Here is a 19,723-nt window from a genome sequence, read left to right on the forward strand (position 1 = left end):
TACAAATGACTGTGTTAAACAATGTTATTTATAACATATATAAGACATGTATGCCAGTTGAATGCAAATGACGTCGGTTATGATCAAACATTGTTGTATAACATTTTGATAAATGAGCAAATGATGTATTAAACCTTTGTAAAAAATTCTAAGATGAAACTTCACTAAATACACATTTGCTATGTAGAAATTTGGATAACACTGCAAATACGTGAATGTTGGAATTCAAACAAAAGCATTAACAAGTTAAACTTTCAGATATTTATGAGAACACGAATAAATTCACAACTTACTTTACAAAACGGAGATAAAATATTATAAAACAAAATTCTATATTTCTAAAGAATAGTTTTCGATGTATGTACTACATGTATGAATGAAAAGCCGCACAAATAATTGAAGGAAGCCACGGTTAGTAACCCTGATACGAGAAACATTTTCCTTTATATATAAAAATGATTTCAAACAGATCTTAGAATTCAACAAAATCGTCGTCAAACTTTAATATAAAAAATGTATTTTTCTTCATTTTTTGAAAAGTTTTGTAGCCAGCTGAGCTTGCTTTATTCTTTCATTATCCACAAATAGTTTTACAGAACGAGACACTGGGTGCTTTTTATTGAATTCCTCCTGTGTCCTACAGAATGCTTTAATCCTGTCTTGAATTCCAGACTTTGGTACTAAAGTACTTGACGAATGATTTCGGCTAACGCCAGAGTATTTAGAACTATGAAGCATTTCTACTACCCCAGGAAGATCACTACAATATTTTGTTTCCACTAGATTGATAAAGTTCTTTATTTGAGCGTCAGAAAATAAACACACAGTATGATGTGTGTTTGTAACATCAAAGTTGGTTTTCATCTCTATTTCATATTGTTTAATTATTCTCTGGATCCTCTCACATGTTCCACATAGTTTGTCATTTTTACATTCATTATGAACGGACGCTTGCTTATTGAAAACCAGTCTTTCTAAATCACGTGATGGCATAGTCGTTGGCAAAGATTTCGGCCGTGATCGTGGCGAGACAGTATTCCCGGCACTATTTCCATTTGCTGCATTACCATTTTGCAAAACACGTGCAGATCTGATTCTGAAACGGCGTTGATGCTGATTATACTGTTTTTCAAACATAGTTCGTTGCTTTTCAAAGTGTGTTCTTAATGTTTCCAGTCGGCTTTCTTCCGTTTTATTCAATTTTCTGGCTTTTGTTTCATTTTCTGTTTGACCAGCAACCATTGGGATACCAACATTTCGTTTTGTCTTTTCAAATTCGAATTCTGGTATTTCCGATGAATAAACCCCATCCTCGTTGTCATCAGAAATTAACTGCTCTTTTGAAGGTAAATCTCCCGTAGAACAACTAAGACTTGGTAGTGATATCAATAGTTTAGCTATATCCGCCTCGCTGTGAGAATGCTGAAATGATACTTCTTTCGATGAAGTTTTCTTAGGAAATGCCATTGTTACCACAAATAAAAGCTGATCAAGTATTCAGAAGATTATATGCGTTGAAAACTATGATGATAAGCTAACTATTTAGAAAAACGATTTGAGAAAATGCACATACTATTTTACTTGTACTACAAAATCCAAAAAATCTCAAAAATATAAGTCAATAAAATCTACAATAGCAAACACTGCACATTCCATAATTTACAAAATCCTCACAAATATATAAGGTAAACTTTGGTCAGTTTTCTCTGGATGTCATCGTCATAATTTGTTTATTTTACGAATATCCGAACCATAGATAACAGGACTAAACTTTTCAACACTGACGATTTAAGCTCAAACCTCAACAGATTTAAAGCACATAGTAAACTGTCAATCATAGAGAAACGCATAAAAATTATAGTATTGTATAGCTAATATGAAAGGTAGTCGTGTTTAACTTTAAAAACGTTATTGGTTTTAAATCAATCTGGAAACTTTTAATAAGCTCCTATCGTGCCTTTCAACGACAAGTAATCAATTTATCAAAATAGAATAAGACTAGAATAAACATATTGAAGTCTCATATCGATATTTAAAACTATTGAAGATTAAGATCTAACATTTTTCGACTAAAAAGTATACTTTAGGATATATTGATCAAAATTTATGACACGAACCTCTGTTTCGATGCAATATACTTGAATTACTGACAGTATTTTTTAAATAGATGGTTTCATAAATATATAGGTTTTTGTAAGGAAATTATACATATCAAATATATTCGTTTTTATATAGAATCCACAGCAAGCATGCAGATAACATCTCAAATATTTAATATGTTTAAATGTCATAAAAGTGGTGTATTGAAATGTAGTCATCTGTATGTAAAATGTTTTTTGTCAGAAGAGAAATAACACTATGAGGGTATGATCGTACAAAATTGGATTAGAGACGACGTGGTGAAGGTTAATATGGTCGGTTAACGTTCAATGTGAGGTCTCAAAGTTTTCGATTAGAAAATATGATGAAAAATGACTGTGTAATGGTAAATGTTAAAATTTTATTAACGTTTTCTCGTAAATGTAAAAATTCATTAAAGTTTTCTCGTAAATTTCCTTTAGATCATGGATTGTAATGGCCGTACTATGTTTGACAATACATATAGTTACTATATTATTCCGGTTTAGGTCATACATTATGTGAAAGGATTTGTCAATCATCGGTATTGACCTAAATGTAACTAACTGAACTATGGAATCTCAATCAAAATGTTGGACACTCTGACTTCCTGCTGTGATTTCCTAGAGCAAAACATTTTAAGTATTTTAAGGAACTTTTCGGATTCGAAAAGTATTTAGACATTTTGGAACCCCGAGATATTTATACTTTATGTCAATTTAGACTCATTAACCACAGATTACCTATAGAAAGTGGAAGATGGAAAAAAATTCAGAGAGATAAAAGAATATGCATGCAAACTATGTGACTTAAAAGATTTTGGAGATGAATTCCACTATGTAATGAAGTGTAAATTTATGGCTATAGAAAGACAAAAGTATATCGCTAAAAAGTATATTGATTATCCAAATAGAATTAAATTTAAGGAAGTAATGAATATGGCAAAACAATCATATTTAAAAAAGCTATGTACATTTATAAGGCATATTAATTCATGTGTGTGTTCTCCTGGCTAAGTTCAACTTATATTTGTAAATAGTGTACACATTATGTTTTCTGTAATTTATAATTGTGCTATTTATCACATGTAACTTCTTTATACCATTGTATTGACGAAGGTTTGTCAGAATAAAGATATATATATAGTAAGTATAAGAACGCTTGTTTATCTTTCATATTTTGGTAGTTTATCTCTGATTGACTTTGGGAATAGAATTCTAAATCACAACTTTCCCGAGGGACCGTTATATTGAATACATATTCAGATTATTTAATATGTTATAGTCCGATATCGAACGGCATCTGACATGACAATGCAAAATAGATCAAATGAGAAGCCATGCATACTTTAGACGAGATCGAACTGATTGGTCAAAATATACAGTCAACATAATTTGAAAAAGAGTTACGGTTGCAAATTATGCCTTGCAAAAATCCATCTCTCAAATAGTCTTCTTTGAACTTCTTTAAACATGGCTGCGATTTTAACCACCCGATAAAACCGTTGAACGAATAACCCCAAAAGGATGTTCGTACTGGACGGTTACGACATATTGTGACTACGTTACTATGTTCAAGGAGAATTAAAAGCGTTCACAAGATCAGTTTAGCCTGTATATTTAGTCAGTGCCACGAATAGATTACATTGGCATCGGTATTGTTAATGAATCAGTTTTAATTGAGGTAGTCATATATAAAATATGACGGCGTATACATGGTTATAAATGGAATAATAGCGCAACATACGAACAATTTGTAGAAATCTTTTTGAAATGACTTGACACATTAGGTTGATACCAATGGGACATTCAAACTCATAAGTCAAAATAAACCGACAACGCCATTATTGAAAAAGAAAAAAAGACAAACAAACACACAAACAAACAAACAACAGTACACAAGACACCAAATATAAAAGGTAAAGACTAAACATCACGAACTCCATAAATAACTTAGGGTACACTCAGGTGCTCTGGAGCAGCATATGTTCAAAATACGACACCCGCCATGTTACTTCCTAGATAGAAAACGTTGATAAAACCAAGGGATAAGAGATTGGTTATCAAAAAGTAATAATTAAACCATTCGTAGGTAAATGTTTTAATCCCGAAACTTGACAGATTCTGAAATTTAAAATCGAAACACGATATCCATAAAATTTGATAGACAAGACAGTAACCGGGATAAACAACACAAAACAAATATACTTAAATTTTTTCGTTTGGAATACAGTCAAAAATATGATGTTCAATAGTTATCGTAAGTTGATGTGGTTCATAAGTGTTTCTCGTTTCTCGCTTATCATTTAGGTCAGACCGTTGGTTTCCATGCCTCTTTGACACTCATACCACATTGTCTTATATCTACATATATTAAAAAAAAGGAAAATGCACAACGTACAACATGTACATCATTTAAAACTAATCCAAGAGCAACACGAACCCCTATAAAACAAAACCAGAAGTGATTTAAGGTGTTCTGGATGGGTGAACAGAACCTGTTCTAAATGTGGCACCCGTCGACTAAACTTCAGATACAGCATTATAACTTAAGATGTGTTTTTCTTTATGAATCTCAATATGTATATATTACCTTAGCCGTATTTGGCACAACTTTTTGGAATTTTGGGTTCTCAATACCCTTCAACTTTGTACTTGTTTGGCTTTATAACTATTTTGATCTCACTGAATTTTAAAATTGTGTATTTATTGCCTTTTAAAGCCTCAATGTGTTATTTGTTCTTATCAATGTTTGTTTTTAGTTTGTTGATATCAGTGTGTTTTCACTTAACCCCATTGCGTATTTCTCTCTCAAAAATTGGCTTAATCATATGTTTGACGAGAACGGCTCCCAATAGCTACATAAATTCTTCCTCTGCTTGTATACACCATATCCGTAGCAAATTGCTTTCTTTTATCCTTCACATCATTTTTGGTGAAAAAAAGATATTTCCCTGCATGAGGGGATGTGCAAAAACTCACAGACGGATACCAATATTGTTTTGTGTAAAGAAAATGAATGTATCCAATTAGTGACAAAATATAATGTTTAGCATTTTACCATTCTTAGCCATAGACTTATCATGACGTGGAAAAATGAAACTGTGTGTTTACCTCATGTGAAAGAAATGTATGATTTCGATTTCTGTGTGTTACTAAAATTATTTCATTTTGTAGACTTTTGTTTGTCATCAAAAGTTTTGAGTTGAACATATGAAATAGTTTAGAGCAATAAACATAAAAGCCTGCCCATTACAGCAAAACCTGTTTAAATTAATTGATCCTAAGATATTTACAACCGTAATGTAAGTACAATTATATATGTTATGAACTGTTTAATAAATAAAGTCAATGAAGAGGTAGTACTTTCTACTGAGCGGACGTTGGAAAGGGTTACTAAAGATTTTGCTCCTTGAATTTTCACAAACTTGGGACAAGAATTTTACTTTGATTTGGTGACAAAACTTTAAAATTTCAAACATTTTCAACACACATTTTACAGGAATAATTTCATTGGATACATATCATTTTGAATAACAATATCTTTACTAATATCTTGTGATTAAAACATTCAGTATATTATGTTAGAGTGAACTCCCTTAGAAGCTATGTAACACCTAACATATTTGTTTTCAATCATGACTTATAATTGTCTTAGGTGACGGTAGGCATACAACGCAAATTATGAAAAGTTTGAATAATTAATCTAAAAAGGACAAACTGTTGCATAATATAACAATTAACATTTTGATATTTAACTTAAACTTTCTTTTTTCTTAACTTACCAGTAATGGATCTTTTCTGAATTAAATTAAACATTTAATCTGTTTAGTGGTTCATAAATGTTTCTCGTTTTTCGTTTGTATATAGATTAGACCGTTGGTTTTAATTTCCTGTTTGAATGGTTTTACACAAGTAATTTTTGGGACCTGTTATAGCTTGCTGTTTGGTGTGAGTATGGCTCCGTGTTGAAGGTCGTACCTTGACCTATAATGTTTTACTTCTATAAATTGTTACTTTGATAGAGAGTTGTCCCATTGGCACTTATACCACATCTTCCTATATCTAAATCAATTTTAGATAATTGATATGTGATTGGGAAACAAACATAAGTCAATGTGTTGCGTACTTCCTTGACCATTCAACATTCTCCTGGTACCTTTGATAACTATTGTATGGACTTTCCATTTTTGAATTGACATAAAGAGCCCTCCATTGACATCTAAATATTTCTGTACTAAGTCAGAAATGTCACGGATACTTTTTCGATTCGTTCCATCCGTTGGATGATAATGCATCACGTTTAACTTTTATAGACTTTGAATTTTCCTATTTTTGAATTTACATAGGGTTTTGGTTCCTTTTGTTATTCTTTTTTTTTATTGGAATTGAAGTTGTGTATATAGATAACAATTCTGTTTTTGTTAATTTTAATTTGTAATCATAAACCTATATAAACACGATGGACAAGGAAATTAAGTACTTAGAAAAAAGTAGAAGGAAAATTTAGTACCAGGAAAAAGAACATTTAAAGATTTTTTTCAACTAGAACATAAACATGACATAGAAAATAGTATTAAATAGATTAAATAAATTAAATAGATTAAATAAATTAAACATATTAATTGAAATTGTAATCGATCAAACTGCGCATTCGTGTGCAGTGTTTTCCCTACTGTTCTGCCATGTTTGGAAGAGCTGCCATTTTTGCATCGCTGGCAATTATAGCTCGGATGAATTGTCTCCACCGTTTCCATGTCCCTTTATATTTCTTGGCCATTTCCTCTTCATTATAACCATTCTTTTGGTCTTCAATCGCTTTACGTAAATCGTTTCTTCTCCCGCGATTCACGTTCTTCTTGGTACCCATCTCTTTAAACGATTGGCTTTCATGTTTACAAAAATGTATAATATCATCAAGTTCCTTCCAGGATTCATCTAAAAACTCACATCTAGTATTGAATGTTTTTATGTCATAATGTCTCCATCTGTTGACTTTGCAAACAAAATATACCCTCAACGATTTGTCGTGTTTAGCAAATATTAAATACTCGCCTTTCTCGCTAAACATTCGTTTCAGCAGAGAAACATCCTTTACTGTATAATCAGGCATTATGAACAAAAACTTTCTGTTTCGTTTGTCTCGTACTTTACCACTTTTTAACGTGAAAGCATCCATTGTAACTGTAGAAGTCTAGACATTTCAAAAATGTGTTACTGAAGAACTTTTGGATGTTATATATGTTTATTGTGAAAATGAGACCAATCAGACATATGCGCTATATTTATAAACAATATATAAATAAAACACACTAATCTTCTATATGCATTTAGAAATGATGTTATCTGTTCAGTATTATGTCATCTTATCCTGAATGTGCATAGCTTATGATTTTTAATAAATGTAATATGTGTACACAAAGTTAAGTATTTACTCTGACATTGACAATGTTGATAATCAATATTACATTCTTTTTCTTCTTCTTCGTTGTATTAATTGCATGATTTAGTTAATAATGAAAATGGGAAAGACAAATACAAAATAAAATTCCTGTGCTTTGCTTTTATGAAAGAAGAAAACCAATATAAACAATATCTATAAATACTGACTAGAGTGTAAAAAGATGGTTTAAAATGTTTAAGGTTCACTTAAAAAAATATTACGTACACGCAAAATCAAGAATCCGGAACAGCCAGATAATATTTTTCCAGAATTGTTTATTTACAACTTGTGATGACTATATCCAATAAATCACACATAACTATAAAATCTGGAACAAAACTGATCACAAGATAACACAAAATGATGTTTCCTGCAAAATATCTTTTAAAATCTATCTTTGGGATAAAGTTGTATCAGACAGAACCGTAATCTTGTTAGCTGTCTTTTCACAATGACAAAAATTCTATAGAAATGTAAACATCAATGAGCAGAAGGTACAACGCCCTACCAATTATTTTTCTCCAATGAAACTGTTGCGTATTTTTCATTCAACATAAGTAAAGCAAGCTGGTCCTTATTTACTATAGCAAAGAAAACGCATTCCATGCTGAAGACGCCTACGTAAAACGTTCATCAACCAATTTTGAATTGTATAAATTATCAAAAATACTGCTTCAAGTTATAATGACGATTACCACTATCCTCGGTATTACAGGCAAACGCTTACGGCTACATACCAATTATAGTGTTTAAGAATGACACAAAAGGAATTCGAGTAAACCCGACAAAAACTGACTTTTTCAGTTAAAATTGTGGCAAAAACACAAAGATAACAGAATTCAACTTTTTTTTCAATCTTGGTTACCGTATAACGAAGTCATTTTCAACTTTTTCGACTTAGCAGTAAAAACATTATTTTGAAGTGTTTGAAGACTTGTTAAAGGGTTTTGTTCACATTCCTCTTAAAACTATAGCTACAGAATGCCTTTATTTATTCATGTTTAATTTGTTTTAGGCTTCTTCAAATTATCTAATGAAGCTAATTTCTGGGAAATGAGGAGGTAGCTTGAGCACCGTGTTGTGATTAGCAAGTTCTGACAGCTAACGCTTACTGTTAAAACATATGATCTCAAACATTTACTCTTTTTCTTATTTTTCCAAGCAAGGGACCTTGTCTTGAATGAACATTTACATTGTATTTTCCAATGGGAACAAACTGTGCCCCTCTACTTGCCGACTTGTTTCTTTATTATTATGAGGCTGACTTCATGCAGGAACTTCTTATGAAGAAAGATAAGAAGTTAGCACTATCCTTTAACTCTACTTTTCGCTATATAGATGATGTTCTTTCACTAAATAATTCAAAATTTGGTGACTATGTGGAACGCATCTATCCAATCGAGCTAGAGGTAAAGGATACTACAGATACAGTTAAGTCTGCCTCATGTCTTGACTTACATCTAGAAATTGACAATGAGGGTCGGTTGAAAACAAAACTTTACGACAAAAGAGATGATTTCAGCTTTCCAATTGTGAACTTTCCATTTTTAAGTAGCAACATTCCAGCAGCACCTGCATACGGGGTATATATATCCCAATTGATACGATATTCCCGTGCTTGCATTTCCTATCATGATTTTCTTGATAGAGGGTTGCTGCTCACAAGGAAGCTATTAAACCAATAGTTCCAAATGGTGAAGTTGAAATCATCCCTTCGTAAATTTTACGGACGCCATCACGAGTTGGTTGACCGTTATGGAATAACTGTATCACAAATGATATCGGATATGTTCCTTACGTCGTAACTACAATCCCCTTCCCTTTCCTGAATGTGACCGACCGAATTAGACTATTTACCGGATTTGTTATCACATAAGCAACACGACGGGTGCCGCATGTGGAGCAGGATCTGCTTACCCTTCCGGCGCACCTGAGATCACCCCTAGTTTTTTGGTGGGGTTCGTGTTGTTTATTCTTTAGTTTTCTATGTTGTGTCGTGTGTGCTGTTGTTTGTTTGTTTTTTTCATTTTTAGCCATGGCATTGTCAGTTTGTTTTAGATTTATGAGTTTGACTGTCCCTTTGGTATCTTTCGTCCCTCTTTTACATATATGGTAACTGATTGAAATAAAATATACGTCAGTTAGTTGCCTACCTCAAAAGTCTCTTTCACCATATACCATTCCAGACATTTTTTTTCGGAAATGTCTGTACCAGGTCAGGTCTATAGCAGTTTTTGACTTGTTCTGTTTATTGATAGCGTATGAGGTTATCTGGACTTTCCCTTTTTAAAACTGCCTTATAACTCGGTATTTTTGTTATATTTTGTAACAAAAATATGACGTACTGAGCTTGTAATAAGTGATCTCCTGTTCAAAATTTATATTGAACAGAAGAATTTTCACTGCCCACTTAACTCTATCAATAAAATGGAACTAAAAACTTCTGTCATAAAAGTGAGGTTTAGCAACATTAAGCTTGAAACCAAGTTTATCCAACCGTCTTGTTCTGTTTCATGGACTTCTGCCTTTTTTAATTTACCTTAGTTAATACTTTTTACATTTTTGGGGGGATTATTATGTATCTTCAAATTTATACAGAATAATAGTAACATGCATCCCATTCTAGTTAAGACAAATTCATTGACCCTCGCTACTCTAATTTCGGTCGAAATCCCTTTGTAAATCAGACTTGTTTTTTTTATCTCTATATATAAGTTGCACCTATGACATTCGATCTTTTTTTCACACATTTTGCAGAATCTCTTGTTTGCAGTTTTCGAAAATTCACTCGGACAAAAAAATGAAAAAAGTTGGACACAACACGGTTAACAATTGCATGCGTCCGAAGCGCTTTTCTGGAATAACCTTCATCAGGAACGCTCAGAGCCAAACATTTGAAAGGCAAATCTGCAAGTTACAGGTGATGAATTAAGTTGTGTTAATAACAGTTTTCTATTGAATTCGTTATAATATATGTATGATGACATTTTTAAGCCAATGGATAAACAAATCGTGAACCTTTATATAAAGTTTAACATGATCTACACACTCGTATTCGTTATATTGCAGATTATGTCTGATGACAATATCAGAATGCGAGGAAATACTAGATATTCTTTTTTGAATAGCGTAAGGTTGTAGATAAACTCATCATTACACCTAGGCCTGGTTTTATCACGCAATCCTTGCAAGTAAAAATATAATGGAATATTTTAGAAAGAATAATTTATAAGTTTAGCAATAAAGACAAAAAGGAGTTCTATGCATAATTTCGCCATAAAAGGGTAGCTTAGAATAAAAACGGATGTCAATTTACGCTTTGCTTTGTCTGAACTGTTGCCAAATGAATTACATGTTTGTGATAGGCACAGACCGTAACCGCGCTGAAGTACGTCCATTATTCATAGTTCATTATTCATTATTCAATAATGAATAATGAAATAGTTCACTATTCACTATTCACTATTGAAAAATGAATACTGAATAATGAAATGGTTTATGTTTCATTATTCAAATTGAAGCGGTGAATAGTGAAAAAAATATAGAAAAAATTGACTGTGACACAATAGCTATATTTTGATTCGAAATGACCATAAGAGGGTTTACGGAGGACCTAAATGCCACAAAATGCATAAAAATGAGGAAATTTAAAAAAGAAGATGTGGTATGATTGCCAATGAGACAACTATCCAGAAAGACCACAATGACACAGACATTAACAACTATAGCTCACCGTACAGCCTTCAACAATGAGTAAAGCCCATACCGCACAGTCAGCTATTAAAGGTTCCGCAACGAATATTAGAAGTCCTAAATGCCGAAATACGCGTGAAAATCAAGAAATAGCCAATTTTGAATAATGAAATGGATATTTTGAATAATGTAATGGAGTGCAGCGACCCTATAGCCCCCAATTATAGATAAACCTTATACCTCATTCGAACGCTGATTACAAGACAAACAAAATGTTTATAGTCAATATGTTCCGCAACGAATATTAGAAGACCTAAATGCCAAAAAACGCGTGAAGATTAAGAAACAGCCAATTTTGAATAATGAAATGGATATTTTGAATAATGGAATGGACTGTGGCGACCCTTTAGCCCCTATTATAGATAAACCTTATACCTCATTCGAAAGCTGATTACAAGACGAACAAAATGTATATAGTCAATATGTTCCGCAACGAATATTAGAAGACCTAAATGCCTAATTACGCGTGAAAATTAAGAAATAGTCAATTTTGAATAATGAAATGGATATTTTGAATAATGGAATGGAGTGCGGCGACCATTTAGACCCTAATTATAGATAAACCTTATACCTCATTCGAAAGCTGATTACAAGACGAACAAAATGTATATAGTCAGTATGTTCCGCAACGAATATTAAAAGACCTAAATGCCAAAATACGCGTGAAATTTAAGAAACAGCCAATTTTGAATAATGAAATGGATATTTTGAATAATGGAATGGACTGTGGCGACCCTTTAGCCCCTATTATAGATAAACCTTATACCTCATTCGAAAGCTGATTACAAGACGAACAAAATGTATATAGTCAATACGTTCCGCAACGAATATTAGAAGACCTAAATGCCTAATTACGCATGAAAATTAAGAAATAAACAATTTTGAATAATGAAATGGATATTTTGAATAATGGAATGGAGTGCGGCGACCATTTAGACCCTAATTATAGATAAACCTTATATCTCATTCGAAAGCTGATTACATGACGAACAAAATGTATATAGTCAATATGTTCCACAACGAATATTAGAAGACCTAAATGCCTAATTACGCGTGAAAATTAAGAAATAGTCAATTTTGAATAATGAAATGGATATTTTGAATAATGGAATGGACTGTGGCGACCCTTTAGCCCCTAATTATAGATAAACCTTATACCTTATTCGAAAGGTGATTACAAGACGAAAAAAAATGTATATAGTCAATATGTTCCGCAACGAATATTAGAAGACCTAAATGCCTAATTACGCGTGAAAATTAAGAAATAGTCAATTTTGAATAATGAAATGGATATTTTGAATAATGGAATGGAGTGCGGCGACCTTTTAGACCCTTATTATAGAAAAACCTTATACCTCATTCGAAAGGTGATTACAAGAGGAACAACATGCTTATAGTCAACATGTTCCGCAACGAATATTAGAAGACTTAATTGCCAAAATACGCGTCAAGATTAAGAAACAGCCAATTTTGAATAATGAAATGGATATTTTGAATAATGGAATGGACTGTGGCGACCCTTTAGCCCCTATTATAGATAAACCTTATACCTCATTAGAATGCTGATAACAAGACGAACAAAATGTATATAGTCAATATGTTCCGCAACGAATATTAGAAGACCTAAATGCCTAATTACGCGTGAAAATTAAGAAATAGTCAATTTTGAATAATGAAATGGATATTTTGAAGAATGGAATGGAGTGCGGCGACCCTTTAGACCCTAATTATAGATAAACCTTATACCTCATTCGAAAGCTGATTACAAGACGAACAAAATGTATATAGTCAATATGTTCCACAACGAATATTAGAAGACCTAAATGCCTAATTACGCATGAAAATTAAGAAATAGTCAATTTTGAATAATGAAATGAATATTTTGAATAATGGAATGGACTGTGGCGACCCTTTAGCCCCTAATTATAGATAAACCTTATACCTCATTCGAAAGGTGATTACAAGACGAACAAAATGTATATAGTCAATATGTTCCGCAACGAATATTAGAAGACCTAAATGCCTAATTACGCGTGAAAATTAAGAAATAGTCAATTTTGAATAATGAAATGGATATTTTGAATAATGGAATGGAGTGCGGCGACCTTTTAGACCCTTATTATAGAAAAACCTTATACCTCATTCGAAAGGTGATTACAAGAGGAACAACATGTTTATAGTCAACATGTTCCGCAACGAATATTAGAAGACTTAATTGCCAAAATACGCGTCAAGATTAAGAAACAGCCAATTTTGAATAATGAAATGGATATTTTGAATAATGGAATGGACTGTGGCGACCCTTTAGCCCCTATTATAGATAAACCTTATACCTCATTAGAATGCTGATTACAAGACGAACAAAATGTATATAGTCAATATGTTCCGCAACGAATATTAGAAGACCTAAATGCCTAATTACGCGTGAAAATTAAGAAATAGTCAATTTTGAATAATGAAATAGATATTTTGAATAATGGAATGGAGTGCGGCGACCCTTTAGACCCTAATTATAGATAAACCTTATACCTCATTCGAAAGCTGATTACAAGACGAACAAAATGTATATAGTCAATATGTTCCGCAACGAATATTAGAAGACCTAAATGCCTAATTACGCGTGAAAATTAAGAAATAGTCAATTTTGAATAATGAAATGAATATTTTGAATAATGGAATGGACTGTGGCGACCCTTTAGCCCCTAATTATAGATAAACCTTATACCTCATTCGAAAGGTGATTACAAGACGAACAAAATGTATATAGTCAATATGTTCCGCAACGAATATTAGAAGACCTAAATGCCAAAATACGCGTGAAAATTAAGAAATAGCCAATTTTGAATAATGAAATGGATATTTTGAATAATGGAATGGAGTGCGGCGACCCTTTAGACCCTAATTATAGATAAACCTTATACCTCATTCGAAAGGTGATTACAAGAGGAACAACATGCTTATAGTCAACATGTTCCGCAACGAATATTAGAAGACCTAAATGCCAAAATACGCGTCAAGATTAAGAAACAGCCAATTTTGAATAATGAAATGGATATTTTGAATAATGGAATGGACTGTGGCGACCCTTTAGCCCCTATTATAGATAAACCTTATACCTCATTAGAATGCTGATTACAAGACGAACAAAATGTATATAGTCAATATGTTCCGCAACGAATATTAGAAGACCTAAATGCCTAATTACGCGTGGAAATTAAGAAATAGTCAATTTTGAATAATGAAATAGATATTTTGAATAATGGAATGGAGTGCGGCGACCCTTTAGACCCTAATTATAGATAAACCTTATACCTCATTCGCAAGCTGATTACAAGACGAACAAAATGTTTATAGTCAATATGTTCCGCAACGAATATTAGAAGACCTAAATGCCTAATTACGCGTGAAAATTAAGAAATAGTCAATTTTGAATAATGAAATGAATATTTTGAATAATGGAATGGACTGTGGCGACCCTTTAGCCCCTAATTATAGATAAACCTTATACCTCATTCGAAAGGTGATTACAAGACGAACAAAATGTATATAGTCAATATGTTCCGCAACGAATATTAGAAGACCTAATAGCCAAAAAACGCGTGAAAATGAAGAAAAAGACAATTTTAAATAATGAAATGGATATTTTGAATAATGGAATGGAGTGCGGTGACCCTTTAGCCCCTAATTATAGATAAACCTTATACCTCATTCTAAAGCTGATTACAAGACGAACAAAATGTATAAAGTCAATATGTTCACGAAAATTAGAAGAGCTAACTGCCAAAATACGCGTGAAAATTAAGAAATAGCCAATTTTGAATAATGAAATGGATATTTTGAATAATGGAATGGACTGCGGCGACCCTTTAGTCCCTAATTATAGATAAACCTTATACCTCATTCGAAAGCTGATTACAAGAAGAACAACATGCTTATAGTCAATATTTTCTGCAACGAATATTAGAAGACCTAAATACCAAAATACGCGTGAAAATTAAGAAATAGCCAATTTTGAATAATGAAATGGATATTTTGAATATTGGAATGGACTGGCAGACCCTTCAGCCCCTAATTACAGATATATATATATTATACCTCAATCGAAAGCTTATCAAGAGAGGAACAAAAGGTATATAGTCAATATGTCCCGCAACGCATATTAGAGAAGTAACGAAGGACTTGAAGATCGAATTACGCATGAACATTAAGAAATAGGCAATTTTGAATAATGAAATGGATATTTTGAATAATGGAATGGACTAGCAGGACCCTTCAGGCCCTAATTACAGATATATATTATACCTCAATCAAAAGCTTTTTCAGAGAGGAACAAAAGGTATATAGTCAATATGTTCCGCAACGCATATGAGAGGAGTAACGAAGGACTTAAATATCGAAATACACCTGAACATTAAGAAATAGCCAATTTTGAATAATGAAATGGGTATTTTGAATAATGGAATGGACTGGCAGGACCCTTCAACCCGTAATAACAGATATATATTATACCTCAATCGAAACCTTATTAAAAGAGGAACAAAAGGTATATAGTCAATTTGTTCCGCAACGCATATTAGAGGAGTAACGAAGGACTTAAAGATCAAATTACGCGTGAACATTGAGAAATAGCTAATTTTGAATAATGAAATGGATATTTTGAATAATGGAATGGACTGCTGCAACCTGTCGCCTCTTATTCAGGATTTTTTTACACCAAATCAAAGCTTATTAATAGAAGAATAAACTGAGAATAAACATTATGTGCCGCAATGACCATTACAGGGATTACAGAGGACCTAAATGCCAAATTACGCTTGAAAATTAAGAAATAGCAAATTTTGAATAATGATTGGGTATTTTGAATAATGGAATGGAATGCTGCGACCATTTATCCCCTAATTATAGATATACTTTATACCTCATTCGAAAGCTTATTACGAGAGGAACAAAAGGTATATAGTCAATATGTTTGGCAACGCATATTAGAGGAGTAACGACGGACTTAAATGTCGAAATAATACGTGAATAAATTGAGAAAAAAACCAATATGTACCGCAATGACCATTGTAGGGGTTACGGGGGACTAAAATGCCAAAATACGCGTGAAAATTAAGAAATAGCCAATTTGCATAATGAAATGGATATTTTGAATAATGGAATGGAATACTGTGACCCTTCAGCCCTTTATTACAGATCTACCTTATACCTCATTCGGAAGCTTATAAAAAGAGGAACACATGGTATATAGTCAATTTATTCCGCGGAGTAACGAAGGACTTAAATATCGAAATATGCGTGAACATTTTGAGGGGAGTTCTGCTGGGACCGGACTGAAAAATTCGAAAATCTTGCACGCTCGTTGACGAGGTTGAGAGGAGAAAAAGTGGGGGCTGGGGTCGTGGGAAAATGTATCTTTGTGGAAGAAAGAAAACACACCAAGAAAACTCCACAGATAATAAACACAATGGATTGTGAGATTATAAATATGTCTGATCAGAGAGAGAATATGGCGCAAGAGGTCAAAATTTTGGAAAATACTGCTGAGGAAACCCTCAAATGGCGAGCAGTTAGTCAGTACTCACCCTGGATTGTCAAAGACATTAAAGATGTTGACACGAAGTTGACACGAAATGTGGGTTCGCAAAAATCATAACCTTGTGCTGGAAAGGGAAAAATATCCGGGGATGTGAAAGACTAAACAATCAGCTGACCACCGTCGGGGCAAAGAGAGAGACCGATGGAGCAGTGCAAATCGTGAGCTATGGGATGGAAAAAAAACTAGGCGCACCGGCTATGATTACCACGGCTTTTATATTTTTGATAAGGACGGTATAATTGGAAGTGTTAGGATATGTTGTTTAAGCCTGAAAATCGGGTATAAAACCATTGAATTGAGTTTTTGAGGCAGGTGACGACTTTCCCAAACTCGGCATCATAGATCAGTTCATCATTAGCTAAATCAGATCTGATACATTGCTCAACCAAGGACTCTTTGGACTGGGGCAATCGCAAGGTATCGTGGTGTTTTTTTTGTTTTGTTTTTGTTACATGCCTAGAAATAAGTGTGAGATCCATTACGGTGGTAGCATTCAAGCAAGCTAGAAACCCCAGAGGAAGGGTGGCTATAAGACCTGTACCGGTCAAAGCTGAACCCAGGGTACTGCTGGTTAACATCAAACTAACCACAGAACAAGCACCCAGTGCTACAGATACAGCTTTGTCCAGACGTTTATAGGCATTCAAGGTAGTTTGATACCTTCAAATTTCTGCATCGAGTTGATTCGACACACATTGTCGGTACCAAGAATCTAAATCGTTCATTTATTTTATAGGAGCATACCGAGGAGGGCAATGTTTTTGAAGGGACTGTAAGCATCTAAATATAAGATCAGAACGGCTCCGTCATGGAATTGCTGACCACGCTCCAAGTAGAGTCCATACCCATAGGTAATCCGGGCGTTTGTGGATTTGAGGTAGAGACCGTGGCCACTGGGATTCACTGTGTAAACGCAAGAAGATGAAAACGGATAGTGAGATGTTCACCTCTGAGATCGATGAGCCTACCGTCTTGATCGTTGATATATGTTTGCATGCGATTGCTGGTTCGCAAGATCACTAGCAAGTATACTACCAAAGGTGCTTGGGGGTTTGAATGATTTTCATACCAGGACCGTCTGCGGGAAAAAAAAGCTGTAGATTGAAGACTGTTGTGTACCATTTACATAACTTCATGGTTGATATCACCATTCACCAGAATGCTGTTGATTCTGATGATATTTACAATGTGCTCCCCTTCTGTATAACCGTTTGTGATCATACCGAACGTGTAAATCTGCCACTTGGATCCCAAGACGGTGTTGATGTTATTGACAACTTTGAAGTCTACTTGATAGAGTTTGGCGAGGGTCAGCGTTACTTTAGGGTCGCTTGGTTGGCATCGATGATGATCTTCGTTTTGTGTTTGTTGAGCCGTAGCTGTCGCTGGATTTCATTGTTGATGTCTTCGATGTCATAAGAACCTGTGCTCAGTGCGATGGAAAACCAGTTGGCACCATCATCGGGAGAGTAGCAGATTGAATGGTTTCCTGTATACATATGAATGTTAGGGGTGGAATTATTGGTTTTCAGATTTACCAATGCCATCTCGTAGGTCTTTGATTCCTTGAGTTGCAGTAGAGGTTGAACCGGGAAAGAATTTGGCTATCGTTTCCAGAAACGATGAAGGAAAACCCATGCTTGGGGTTGGTGATTTTAGCAATTGCTGAAACCATGTGTTATCCATTTATTTATGGTACACCATTATCACATATTTTTACTTCCACTCTTCGATACCGTCATACTTCTCAGTTGTTGATCACAACGATCGCATAGACTTCGGCAGGGCGGCTGGCAAAGAGGAGTTACTTGTAGGTGAATTTTATCCATTTTTGTACTTTTTGTACACGCCGTTCATCTTCTGACTATCGGATTCAAATGGACTGGTGACTCACATCAATGACAAACAGTAGATACAGATCGTTGAAATCGGAGGGGTTAATGTTGCAGTTGCTGATAAAAAAAGTAGTTAGAACTCTGCGACATTCTTGTACTCTCTGGCGATCTTGGTTTGTGTGAAACTGGCATTGAAGTCTAACGCCAGGTAGCGTTCTGCGTTGAGGGTGACGTAGATAGTTCGCAACCGGCAGTGGTCGAACACGGCTTCATTTTAAGTCCGATCGTACTTTTACCGGTCTGAAAGGCTACGATGATGTATCTCAGTTTCTCCCGACCGCTCTTGGCAGACAAACGCCAGTGGAACTGTAAGGTTTCGGTAGCACTTGTAGAATCACACTGTCGTATTCGGAACCAAAATCGATCTTACTCTTGCTTTGGATGGTCTTTTACAACCGCAGTTTTTTTTTTATCGGAAGGAAGGAAGGACGTGAGGAACAAACCAAGAGATCTTACTCAGGATGATTTTCGCCACGTCGTTGACGGCAGCAGCAGGATGGCATTGTCGTCCGAGTCGCGCACGAGTGACAATTCGTGCTTGAATCCATACACAATCTTGTTGTAATCGTCTGCAAAGCCGAAAATATGTCTCAGGGGTGTGGTGAATGAAAACGATCCAATTATTGGCGGGCTTGGTGATAATATACCCATGACGTGCTGCAAAGCCTGTGTTTTCGGCCTCGGCTTCGGTAGATGAATCTTTGTACCACAGCTAGTTAAGGCCTTGGGATTTGGAGAAATTGTTGGGATAAATCAACATTCCCAGCATAGTGATATCAACGACTGGGTCGTTGATATGTTCGATCAGCTGGCATGAGAGCTTGCATTAATTGTAACTGATAGTCTTGAAGAGAAACATGATTCCATTGTGAATGAGAGACACTAGATCTGCATTAGCATATGAACTACCGTGGTTCTT

The 19,723-nt window shown here is 34.1% G+C and overlaps 1 protein-coding gene across 1 annotated transcript; it reads right to left on the minus strand.

Annotated features, from left to right (window-relative positions):
- Positions 1-246: 246 nt before the first annotated feature.
- LOC143048531 (uncharacterized) lies at positions 247-1,855 on the minus strand. Its single transcript, XM_076222238.1, has one exon. It carries the CDS (start codon positions 1,465-1,467, stop codon positions 526-528), a length of 942 nt encoding a protein of 313 aa, XP_076078353.1. The 5' UTR covers positions 1,468-1,855; the 3' UTR covers positions 247-525.
- Between the last annotated feature and the right edge of the window lie 17,868 nt (positions 1,856-19,723).

The sequence above is a fragment of the Mytilus galloprovincialis genome, chromosome 10 (genome assembly GCF_965363235.1).
Source record: "Mytilus galloprovincialis chromosome 10, xbMytGall1.hap1.1, whole genome shotgun sequence".
NCBI lineage: Eukaryota > Metazoa > Mollusca > Bivalvia > Mytilida > Mytilidae > Mytilus > Mytilus galloprovincialis.

Coding starts and splice junctions, on each gene's coding strand:
- LOC143048531 (XM_076222238.1), bottom strand. CDS start 1,467: ATGGCATTTCCTAAGAAAACTTCATCGAAAGAAGTATCATTTCAGCAT.